The 13,301-nt window shown below is 39.3% G+C and overlaps 1 protein-coding gene across 6 annotated transcripts in view; it reads left to right on the forward strand.

The window, feature by feature from the left end:
- Positions 1-13,301, forward strand: part of LOC134350487 (transcriptional-regulating factor 1-like) — a 262,932-nt gene that overhangs the window by 186,801 nt on the left and 62,830 nt on the right. For 4 of the 6 annotated variants that reach the window (XM_063055706.1, XM_063055708.1, XM_063055707.1 and 1 more), the window contains 3 exons: positions 4,216-4,476; positions 9,916-10,276; positions 11,521-11,581. In XM_063055706.1, the coding sequence (XP_062911776.1) occupies positions 4,216-4,476; positions 9,916-10,276; positions 11,521-11,581 (683 nt within the window). The remainder of the gene's footprint in view (positions 1-4,215; positions 4,477-9,915; positions 10,277-11,520; positions 11,582-13,301) is intronic. The other 2 variants (XM_063055709.1, XM_063055710.1) reach the window with 2 other exon arrangements.

The raw sequence follows: 13,301 nt of genomic DNA on the forward strand, positions 1-13,301 counted from the left end.
CAATCTCCTGCCTTCCCCGCCATATCCCTTCATGACCTGACCTATCAAACTCTGCCTTAAATATACAGGCGGCCTCCACAGCTGCCTGTGGCAATGTATTCCACAGATTCGCCACCTACTGGCTAAAGAAATTCCTCCTCATTTTTGTTCTAAAAGGGGGCTTCTTTATTTTGAGGCTGTGTCCTCTGGTCTTAAATTCTCCCACAATAGTGACCCATATCAGAATCAGGTTTATCATCACTCACATGTCATGAACTTAGTTTTTTTTTCACGTCAACAATACAGTGCAATAAACAAAATTGCCACGGTACTGTGCCAAAGTTTTAGGTGTGTGTGTGTATGTGATTTCTAAGTTTACTGAGATACAGCGCAGAATAGGCTGCACCGCCCAGCAATCCCTCAATTTAATCCTAACCTGGTCACGGGACAATGTACAATGACCAGTTAACATACCAAACAGTACGTCTTTGGACTGTGGGAGGAAACTGGAGCATCGATGGAAACGTACGCGGTTACAGCAAGAATGTGCAAACTACTTACAGACAGTGGCAGGAATTGAACCCAGGTTGCTGGTACTGTAAAGAATTGTGCTAACCACTACACTACTGTACCACCCTATTACCTCTATAAGCAGGTTCATCATTAACTTTTTCAGTATAATTGTTTACAGTAAGGCAATTTATAGAATAAATCAGCTATTGAAAAAGCTGTCAAATGGCAGAGTCAGGTATAGCATAGTGTCCACCATGTAATATGCCCATTATTTCAATGGACTGCGAAAGCCACATGCACTTCTATTATGGTAGCAATAAAATTATCTCATAGTTAGAAAATGTAAATACCTCATGATGAAGCTAATTGCATTTCTGACAAAACTCAGCAGGACTGTGCTATTTTTCAATGACCATCTTGCAGGCAGAAATCATCCTGCAAAGGCATCTGCAAGTAGGAATTGTTTTGAGCACAGAATTTACCTGTTCTTATTAAATATATTTAAATAAGTGTTCATTTTCTCTTCAGCTATTCTGCTGAGGCTTGTGTAGAATTATGCTGATAGTTGTAAGTAGGGATGAGAAATGGAACACAGTGAACTGGAGGAGGAATGATAAGAGAATCTTTTGACAGAAGAGGACTGAGATTAGGTGAGAAAGTGGGAGGGAAGAGTGTCAGGGTGAACTGAGAATACTGAAGTGAAGGAAAGACAAAACACATCAAACCAAAATCTGCAGATTTTGGAAAACAGATATAAAGCAGAAAAGATTAGAAAAACACAGCTGGTCAGATAGCACCTGTGAACAGAGAAAAAGTTAGTGTTTCACATTAACAGTCTTTTATCTGAGATGTTTGATGCATCTGGGGAGATTGTGAAAAAATGTGGTTCTGTTGAAGATGCTAGAAGTGAGAAGAGCTGTAGTTTGAAGTTAGGATAGGAGAATACTATATGCAGATCAAGTATTCACTAGACCACCTCCATTATCTCTTCAAAGTTCAGTCACTTGCTCAAATATTCATCTGCGAATGCATAAACGCTTTGAAAAGATAAGGTTGAACATTGGTAAAAATTTCCAGTTTGAACTTAGAAATTCCAATGCGGAAATTATTTTTAACTGTAAATCATTGTCTATTGCAGAAATGAGTCTGGGAAGGAATAGATATAGTACTTGTGTGCATTTCTGCAGTCACCTTGGAGGAATGATTTTTTTTTTCCCCCCAGTGAAACTTAAAATGTTCAATAGAAGTAACTGAGAATATTCTTTCCAAACTTTCTCGGTTCCTTGGAGGGTTCAGTAGTCATGGCTGGTTAAACATGTAATTAAAATTTTGCAAGAAATCAGATCCTTTCATTAAACAGATCAGATTGAATCCTGTTTTCAGCTTCGTAACAACTGATAGTAAATAATATAACCCAGAATTGGCAGTTGTGATGATGACAAAACAGTCATTAATTGCTATTGTTGCTGCATAGCTCTGACTGCATCTTCTAACATCCACACATACAGAATGAAATCCAGAATCTGTAAGTCTCTGTCAATACAATTTTGCTCCTCAATGGGCACTACGCTTGTCTAGAATTTGTAATTTGCTTTTGAAGTACAACTTTTTCTACTATTTACAGTATATACATATATATCATTTAAAATGTTATAGCCTGTGGAAGGAAACACAGTTGCATTTTTAAGTTCTGTCATTTCAACCACTGAGCAACCTCACTAGCCCTGAGGAACTACTCTTAAGTAGTGTGTGTAATTCTTTTCACATCCTGATTCAAAGAATGTAAGTTTTTAAAAATTAGCTTTTAATGATAATTTATTCTTGACCTTAATCCTATGTGTGTACACAATCTTCATTTCACTTTATCTAAAATAATTTAAAACGTAACTTTAACTGCTATTTATTTCCTAACTTCTTGTCCTGAAGGCCACTCACCCATTGCAAATAGTGCTGCAATAAAACGCATAAATAACAGCAGTGGAAGTCAGTCCCACATCTCACAAGATCTTTAACGGACAACGTTGTGAAAAAGTCATGTCTCTGGCATCCTTTTCTCTCGTCTCAAAATTGAATGAATAAGATATAATAATTTTGTAAACTAATCACACTCTCGATGTATCATAATTTTTCTGTTTTCCTTTTCCATTTTTGCCTTTACCTTTACATTATGCATAGATTAGAGGGAAAGGATGCCCATTGGATTTGGTGAGAACTGTGGGATTGAATTCCACTACCTATCAAATATCGAAAATCCTAAAAAGAGAAGACATGGAGAGGATGTTTCCTATAACCAGAGGGCACAGTCTCAGAATAGAATGACATTCCTTTAAAACAAACATGAGGAACTTCTTTAGTCAGAGAGTGGTGAATCTGTGGAATTCATTGCCAGAGATGGCTCTGAAGGTCAAGTCATAGGGAATATTTAAAGTGCAAGTTGATAGGTTCTCGATTAATAAGGATGTCAAAGGCTGTGGGGAGAAGGCAGGAGAATGAGGTTGAGTGGGGAAAATAAATCAACCATGATAGAATTGTGGAGCAGATTCAATGGGCCAAATGGTCTAATTCTGCTCCTGTGTCTTACAGTCTTACTCCAGCATCACTTTTACTGTGGCACCATCAACAGGGAATTTTTAGGATAAATGTAGTTATTGTGCAGTCTTCGGAACTAATCAGAGTGAAGTATTCTTACAGCCAACAAATCGTCAAGTAAAGTGCAAAATGATATTTAAAGTAATGATTTTACAGAAAGTCAAGTTCAAATTGTGAGATCATTGACTTGAGCCTCTTTCTACGACGTGTATGTATGTGTAAAAGTGAGAATTGCAGCTGTGGAGAGAAGAACAAAATTACTCTTTTAAGAATCTGGCCCTTATCATGCTTGGTGATTAACTTCACCTTCTGTGAATGTGTATACTCTGCTATCAGGCGTACTGGAATGTGAAAAAGAAAATGAGAGTTTTATTTTATTAGAAGTAATAGGACAATCCTGCCACCATCATACCCAACTGAACCCTAACCCCCGCTGCCATCTAATTCAAAAGAACAACAAATTTCATGGCTTAAATTCTGTGACAAATTTTAAGCAAAGAAATGCCGACGACAAACGGATTTCAAATGAACCACCAAAAAAAATTGATTTCTGAGCATGAAACTTGCATCCTATAAAGAAATAACAGAATTGCTGCTTGAGTTACTGTCTTTTGTGTTCAGGGCTAGGCTAAAATGTTGTAAGTTCTAAAGCACTCAAATAAATCTTGCACAAACAGGTAGGTTGTACTCTATTATGTTTGCTATTCTGTTTTGATATAATTTAATTAGAATCTGGATTATCTACAAATGATGTGAATCCATTGATGATTGAAACTTTACTTACAGTATTCTAATATAGTACAGTACTAGAACAAATCATCATGTGTTTGGATAATATATTCAAATAATTTATACTACCTGTCCTTATGAATGCAATTTATATAACACATTATTTATGTGGGTTTTTCATTGGAAAGAGAAAGAAGACTGCAATACCTAAACCAATATTAAAGGTCCTGTTAATCATTAAATGTCTCACAGGTCTTTTATTTTTATGTACATTTGGAACCAACATATTGAAATTAAGTTTTTAAAGATTCACGTCACGTAGTAGAACTGCGTTTATAAGCTTAGGGTATATTAATGAATATGCTCGATCCTGTCTGATCTGTCTCAGGTGTATTGCTTTGGTAGGACCCCTCTATATCTGAGGCTGAAAGCCTTTGGTTGTCTGTACAGGATGAAGGAGAGAAGCAGCCTAAAGAGGTGGATCACCTCATGCCTATCATCATGCCTGTCTCTGTACCTGTAAAGCCTCTGCCTGCTGAAGCCAGCAAGCAGGCCACGAAGGACAAGCCTACCAACTCTGTTTCAGATGACGAGATGCCAGTCCTCATGAAGATGACTGATTCTCCACCAAACGCTTCCACAGTGGCCCAATCCTGCTCATCCTCTGTGAGTGCTGCCATTCTTGCTACTGACCCAGCCAGTGTTGCTTTGTTTGAAACCCTTTGCTTGCTGATGGAAAACTATGGTGGCATGTGCTGCAGAGTTTTGGATCACCCCAGACTACTGCAAAAATGCCAATTGAAAAGGACCATTGAATTGAATTGTCAACTCAATTTAGAGTTATAAAGTGTAAAATTAATGGATCTTTCCAGTAAAGGAACCTCTTTTTAAACTGAGAGTTTATTAAAATTTATACACTGGTATTTCGCCTGGTGCTCAGAGTGTGTTCCAATGGAATCAGTGCTAATAGGGGTGATTATAATGTTAGATATTATTATAAGTGTGTTAATAGCAGTGCTGCTCTCCAGGGAATCTGGCAAGAACCGCTGCTGTCTGATGGTGCTCGCATAGCAACGAATCAGTGCGGAGATGCACTGGTGTTGGCTGGGCCAGCTGATCGGTACTAAGATGTACGGCTCGCCCAGGTGGGCAGTTGCTGGGGACAAGCGGCACCAGCACCGTGTGTTGATATGCTTCCCAGATCTGGTGGTCACTCTGATCAGCATTTGTCTGGCTGCACTGCACTCACCAGTAAGCTTCTGGTTTATGGAGAAACCTCGGGGCTGGGGAGAGGTGTGTAGCGAAACAAGGGTTAGTAGCAGCCTCACATCCAACAGGTGCTGATGAGATAAACACTTGGATTTGGCTGGTCCAGTCACACATTGTCCCTAGCAAAGGCCCAGGGTCACCTTGTCATGTCTATGTACTGAGCAGCCACGAGCTCATTCCAGCCCTCAGGGAAGAATACTCAAACATAGGTAATTTTTATTTGCTATGGAGGGCAGGTGTTTATGCCTGGTTCCTGGCATAGCAGCATACACTGCAGGTGGGTGTTTTTTCTAAAACATGGGGAGAGAGGACTTACCACCTATGTATGTTTGGACTTGAGAACCAACAGCAGGATAATAAATGGGGACTTTTGCAGGGTAGCTCTGGCCAGATACCAGTGTATAGACCCACTACTCCTGAAGTTGCAAACATGCTCTGGATTGTTAATTCTTTTGAGGTTCTAAATTGTTTTTTTTCCCCTGGAATGCAAAGGGATTCATGTGCAAATCAATTTTTGCGGTGTTTGCTTTTCTCTGCGTGCTGTTGTCTTTCTGACCTAAATGTGACTTTGAAAAGTGCGCCTCCTGTACGCTTAGATTTGCAATTCAATTGCTTCTTCCTTTGTTGGCAGGAAGTTCTTTTGTCTGTTACTTTTCCAGAGAGCTCACAGAAAGTACTGAATTCTGTTTACTTCAGCAGCTCCAACAACAAAATATTCATAGTATTATCAGTGTCAGTCTGATGGCAGCTGAGCAACATATTGAGCAGTGGAATTCAGTAGTGCTTTCATTCTGCCTTTAAGCAATGCTTAAATCTGCCCTTTATAGAACCAGTGTTAAAAGATTTTAAAAACTAGTTTTATCTGTCATACGTACATCAACACATACAGTGAAACATACTTTTTGAATGTTCTTTTTATTCATGAAGTTGTTTGCTGGTTCTCGGAATCATTATCTATCTTCATTTTTGGTTGACTGCTTTCTTACCTAGAAACAGTATAAACAAAGCCAGCCTTACAAAGCAGAAGCAACATTTTAAAAGGTGATTGATTTCAGTTGGAGCAAACCTGGTGTAACTATCTATATTTTTAACTGCTTGTTTATTAGTTCTGCAGAGATGAAGTTGGCAGCAATGCAATCAGTTCTCCAATGTTTTGACATTATTTGTTCATTTTCTTGTTTTACCTAATAACACAATAATCATATAGTAATAACACAGTCATCTTACTGGTACTGTGCTGTGTATAAATTTTCCTGCTATGTGCTTGCCTACCAAGAGCTCTTTCCAATATGGACTCAGAATACGGAGATGCCAGCTTTTATTGTTTTGCATAATTTGTGTTCCTTTTTCTTTCCATGCGCACTGGGTTCTTTCGGGTTTCTTGCTTTGCAGCTGCCTGTAAGCAGACAAATCTCAAGGTTATATAATTTATACATACTTTGATAATAAATGTTTGTAGCCTTTGAATTTGATTGTGGAAGGTTAAATAATGAGTGGCACAGAGTGAAACTGATGGAGTGGCTGCCTTGATTCAAATCTGACTTCTGTAGTTGCCTGCACATTCTTGATTTGTCTGTGTCTACTTCTACTGGGTGCCCTCCCCCCCCCCCAAAAAAAGGGCAAACTGCTTTAAGTTGCTCTGACTGTGCACCTGACTGGTGGAACATGGCAAACGTCAAAAGAAAAAGTTGGGAGAACAAAGTGGGTTTGGAGTAGGACTGGTAGTAAATGGACATCAAGGGCTTGGTGGGTTAAATGGCCTATTTCTATGCTTTATCTCCCTATGATTAAAAAGAAGCACAAAATAACAGTGAATTCCTTCATGTCAAATTAGATCCTGTGAATGAGCTTTATTTTGAGGATTATTACAATGATCTGTTGCATTAGCCATTATGTTATTCAGTTTTTTTTCCTGGTAGCAGTCTTTGTGCAGAAATATGGTGTAGTGGGCACCAAATGCTCTCATGCATCTGCCTAATTTATTAAGTTTGCTGGCTATGAGGCATCACCTCAATTCTGTCATTCACTGGTACCTTTTCATATGTTCCACAGAGAGAGATTGCCTATTGCCCTGTTCAGATCAAATCAACACAAACCCAGTATCAAGAATGAATATCAGTCAGTGCACTGAATCTAGAAGTTAGGACATTATGTTTCGGTTTCATAAGACATTAATGAGGCCATATTTGCAGTACAGAGTACTGTTTTTGGAAGGATATACTTAAACTGAAATAGTGCAGAAAAAGATTTACAAGGATGCAGGCAAGACGAGAAGTCCTGAGTTATAGGGAGAGATTGGTTAGGCTAGGTCTTTATTCCTTGTAACATCGGAGAATGAGAGGCAACATTGTAGAAGAGTTTAAAATTATGTGGCACGCATAAAATGGATTGAGGTCTTTTCCCCAGGGTAGGGGAGTACAAAACCAGGGAGCATAGATTTCAGGTGATAGGGGAAAGATTTAAAAGGGTTCCAAGCGGCAACTACTTTATGCAGATGGTGGAGAGTACATGGAACTATTGTACTTGGTTGAGTCAGGTGCAATGGTTTCATTTAAGAAGCACTAGGATAGGCTAAATGCAGGAAATTGGGACTCAGTTGGGTGGGTACCGTGGTGGGCATGGACTTGACAGGCCAAAAGGCCTGTTTGTGCTGTATTTAATGTTATGGATAGATTCCATTATTCCCTCTAACCCTTTAAATAAAGAGTGAAATCACACAAATTAAAAAAAAACATCGAGGGATTGAAACATTCGGTTGCACCCCTGCCTTGATAGAAACTGGAAGAATAGGTTTGACAATACTTTGTTCTACTGGAAATCATGGCGGATTCTACAGGCAAAACTGCCTCTCCTATGATACGTAGAAACATAGAAAACCTACAGCACAATACAGGCCTTCAGCCCACAAAGCTGTGCCGAACATGTCCTTAACCTGAGAAATTACCTAGTGTTACCCATAGGCCTCTATTTTTCTGAGCTCCATGTACCGGTCCAGGAGTCTCTTAAAAGACCATATCGTATCTGCCTCCTCCATCGTCAGCAGCCCATTCCACACACTCTCCACTCTCTGCATTTTTAAAAAAAACAACAACTTGCCCCTGACATCTCCTCTGTAACTACCTCCAAGCACCTTAAAACTGTGCTTTCTCATGCTAGCCATTCCAGCCCTGGGAAAAAGCCTCTGACTATCCACGATCAATGCCTCTCATCATCTTATACACCACTATCAGGTCACCTGTCATCCTCCATCACTCCAAGGAAAAAAGGCCGAGTTCACTCAACCTATTCTCATAAAGGCATGCTCCCCAATCCAGGCAACATCCTTGTAAATCTCCTCTGCACTTTTTCTACGGTTTCCACATCCTTCCTATAGTGAGGCGACCAGAACTGAGCACAGTACTCCAAGTGGGGTCTGAACATGGTCCTATATAGCTGCAACATTACCTCTCGGCTCCTAAACTCAATCCCACAACTGATGAAGGCCAATGCACCGTATGCCTTTTTAACCACGGAGTCAACCCGCGAAGCAGCTTTGAGTGTCCTATGGACTTGGACCCCAAAATCCCTCTGATCCTCCACACTGCCACTACCATTAATACTATATTCTGCCATCATATTTGACTTACCATAATGAACCACCTCACACTTATCTGGGTTGAACTCCATCTGCCACTTCTCAGCCCAGTTTTGCATGTTATCAATGTCCTGCTGTAACCTCTGACAGCCCTCCACACTATCAGAAAATTTACTAACCCATCCCTCCACTTCTTCATCCAAGCCATTTATAAAAATCATGAAGAGTAGGGGTCCCAGAACAGATCCCTGAGGCACACCACTGGTGACCGACCTCCATGCAGAATATGACCCGTCTACAACCACGCTGTGCCTTCTGTGGGCAAGCCAGTTGTGGATCCACAAAGCAATGTCCCCTTGGATCCCATGCCTCCTTACTTTCTCAATAAACCTTGCATGGTGTACCTTTTCAAATGCCTTGCTGAAATCCATGTACACTACATCTACTGCTCTACCTTGATCAACGTGTTTAGTCAAGCACTCTGTCTCTGTCATGTCCATCTCTCTATTGCATGTAGGAGATGAGTTTATTGACCTCAAATTTAATTCTTACAGTTGGAGGAAGGCCTTGCAACCTTTGTGGTAGAAACTGTTGTAAACCAATACAACGTGTGTTTTGAAGTCCACAGCCGAGCCATTCTTGAGTTGGTGACTTTGTTAAAGCAGCTATTATTGGTAGAGTAAATATGGAAGGGAGGCTTGTGTTTGTATCTCTGTAACATTGTCATGTTCTCAGGTCATTGAAGTCCATGGACTTTGCTCTTGTGTTGATGCCTTCTTTTGTGTTTGGGTAAAATAAGATTGCTGTTAATCCTGCATGTTATAATGAACATGGCAAAAATTCTTCTTTGCTCCCATTAATAAAGCTTTGGAAGAGGTGTGTTTTGATTTCATTGACAAGTTTTGTTTTCTGCACTAATATGTATCAACGGATGTAGATAATGAAATGTTGTTTTGGTTTGTCATTAATCTTCTTGTGATCAGCGATGCTTGAGGTTTGTAATTTCCATGGGTTTGTGTGTTTTGTCCTGCCATTTTTTTTTTCAAACCTCAATAACTGATTGCAGGTCTGTTTTTAATGTTGGGACTTTGAGGAATTATTCATTTGGTAAAGAATGGACATTACCTTTATTTAAAAGTGAATCCATACAGTAATGTTTTCTGGTAATTTGCTGTGTTTATGCAATTACAATTAGATGTATAAATATGACCGATTTAAAATAATCTGGAAAAACAGTAAAATTCTAATTGTGAACATTTTAGGAGATTGTTCGAAAGTGTCAACCCGTCGATACACAATCAGAAGATAACTTGAAACCACGTCAAGACAAGAAGAAATATCGACATAGGCCAGAGCCTCTCTACATCCCTCCACCTTTCGTCAACCTCTCTGCTTCGTATCCAGGCGCAACGCTATACCAAAGTCAGCTCCGTTCACCAAGAATCATGGGTGATCACCTGCTGGACAGGACCCAAGAGCTCCCTCCCTACACACCACCCCCAATGCTGAGCCCAGTGAGACAGGGCTCTGGCCTTTTCAGCAGCGTCATTTCTTCACACGGTGGCACTTATCCAACGCTGCCCATCACCCCTTTAACTCCACGAATACTGCTTGGTCGCACTAGTGAGTATTTTATATTTAACTACATTGGCCAATCCTTGAATTATCCGCTTTGTAAAAGTAGGTTTTAATTTGGCTATTTTCTAACATCAGCTTTTTCATTCTGATTTAGTTTTGCCAGATAACAGTATTCTCCAACTCCAGCTGTTTAGCCAGCTCCAAACTTATCTCTTTTACATTGGATAAATGTTAGTCTCTACAGCAAAGTATCTTCATGTATTTCATAGGTGCTGGTGAGCTTGACTATGTTTTACTTTCTGTCCACTGAGTAAGAGATGCAGCACAGCTTAACTGGATGCATTTTGATATGTTTTGCATCTATCAGCTACTTGGGATAAAATCATAACTTTAGTAGAAATCCAAATTCAGATTAAACTCTACGATTAACTAGGGTTATTTATATCATACTGATATATTTAGACTCAATGGGTAACGGAATTTAGGAATCCATGTACATTTTTTAAAAAACCTTGGCATATATGTAAATAAAAAGACTAAGAAAAATATGGACAGATTAATGTCATCAATACTCATAGCTTACACCTTTAAGCCCTACTCTCCTAGTTAATTGGTGCAGGGCACCAACCAAAGTGTATATAGTTTTGCTGATGTGCTGCGAACAAAACTAATCAAAGTGCTCCAGTTGGATTCTGTGCTACTAAAATTAAAATCAGAAGTATCTTTCAGTTTTGAAGACTATATGCCAAGTATAAGAATTTCTTCAGTTTTGAAGTAAAAGGAGTTGATGGAATGGGTAGGGTTGGACTGTTCTTTCTCTTGATCAAAACAAGCAGAGAAAATACTAAAATTGGAGCTAACCCATTCAAAGTTAGATTAGCAAGTGCCATTTCACACATAGCAGAAGTTTTCCACACTAGATGTGAGGAATAGTGCGTTGATTAAAATTTTAAAGTCTGGTAAAGTAAATTCTATTAAGGAAAAAATTACCGAGAGATATGGAACAAAGATGGATAAATTGAGTTTAGGTATTCATCAGCTCTGATAAAATTATATCTGATATAAGAGGCTCAGATGCCTAAATTATTTACTCCAGATTCTATGTTGATGAATGTCTTCAAATAAAATAAAATATTCCCAGAAATGACTAGGCTGAAGGTTAAAAACTTCTACTTACTTAGCTAGGACCAACTAGTGACATCTACTTTACTTTTAGAAATAAAAGGTTGTATATTAAATTTCACACGTGCTGAGCATCTTCCCTTATTACTGTTTTGCTCTGGTTTCAGATAGCATTGATGCAACGACAATAACCCCTGGACCTGGGGAACAGACTGTTGACATTGAACCGTAAGTGGTTACTTTTACATATAACAATGTAGTTGAGAAATCTGTGACAATGAATTCCACAGGTTCCTCTGGCTGAACAAATTACTCTTCATCTGTGTTTAAAATGGATACCATTCTATTCTGGGGCTGTGCACTCTGGTCCTAGTATCACCTACTGTAGGAAACATCCTGTCCACATCCACCCTATCTAGGCCTTTCAATATTCGATAGGTTTCAATAAGATTTCTCTCCCTCACCACCCCCCATTCTAAACTCCAGCAAGTGCAGGCCCAGAGTCATCAAATGCTTCTCGTATGTTAACCCTTTTCATTCCCTGAATAATTCTCATGAATTTCCTCTGGTTCTCCGATCCCAGTAAGTCTTCTCTTAGATAAGGGTCCCAAAACTGCTCTCAATACTCAGTTCCGTCTGACCAATGCCATATAAAGCCTCAGTGTCACATCCTTGCTCTTATATTCTAGTCCTCTCAAAATGAATGCTAACATTGCATTTGCCTTCCTTACCACTGACTCAACCTGCAAATTAATCTTTAGGGAATCCTGCACAAGAACTCTCAAATCCCTTTGGCTCTGATTTTTGAATTTTCTCCCCATTTAAAAGTTAGTCTATGCTGTTATTCCTTCTACCAAAGTGCATGACCATACATTTCCCTACACTATATTCCATCTGCCACTTTATTGCCCATTCTTCCAATCTAAGTCCTTCTGCAGGCTCCATGCTTCCTCGACACTAACTGCTCCTCCACCTATCTTTGTACTGTCTGCAAACTTAGCCACAAAACCATCAATTTCATCATCCATACCATTAATATATAACGTGAAAAGAAATGGTCCCAATATCAACCCCAGTGGGGCATCACTAGTCACTGGCAGCCAACTAAAATAGACACCCTTTATTTCCATTCTTTAGCTCCTACTGAGTCAGCCACTCTTCTATCCATTCTCATATCCTTCCTGTAATGCCATGAGCTTTTACCTTACTAAACATTTTCATGTGCAGCACCTTGTTAATGGCCTTCTGAAATCTAAGTAAGCAAACTCCACTGACTGTCTTTTGTCTACCCTGCCTGTTAGTTCCTTTATCAGGCAAGATTTCTCTTTGCCATATTTTATCATGTGCCTCCAAGTACCCCAAAACCTCATCCTTAATAATGGACTCCAACATCTTCCCAACCACTGTCATCAGGTTAACAGGGCTATAATTTCCTTTTTTCGGTCTCCACTCTTAAAGATTGGAGTGACATTTGCAAATTTCCTTTCCTCTGGAACCATTCCAGAATCTAGTGATTCTTGAATGATCTTTACTAATGCTTCTACAGTCTCTCAAGCTACCTCTTTCAGAACCCTGGATTGTAGACCATCTGGTCCAGGTGACTTATCTACCTTCAGACCTTCCAGCTTTGCAAACACCTTCTCTCTAGTAATAGCACCTTCACTCACTTCAGTCCCCTGATATCCTTGAATTTCTTGCATACTGCTAGTTTCTTCCAGAGTGAAGCATGATGCAGAGTACTTATGATCATATAGCATTTCTTTGTCCTCATTACTACCTCTCTAGCGATCCAATATCCACTGTTTCCGCTCCTTTACCATACATATATATAGATATATAAATCTTTTGGTATCCTCTCTGATATTACTGGCTAGTTCACCTTCATATTTCATCTTTTTTTTTAGTTGCCTTCTGTTTATTGAAAATGTCCCAATTCTCTAACTTCTCA

Source organism: Mobula hypostoma, chromosome 8 (assembly GCF_963921235.1).
Source record: "Mobula hypostoma chromosome 8, sMobHyp1.1, whole genome shotgun sequence".
Lineage (NCBI taxonomy): Eukaryota > Metazoa > Chordata > Chondrichthyes > Myliobatiformes > Myliobatidae > Mobula > Mobula hypostoma.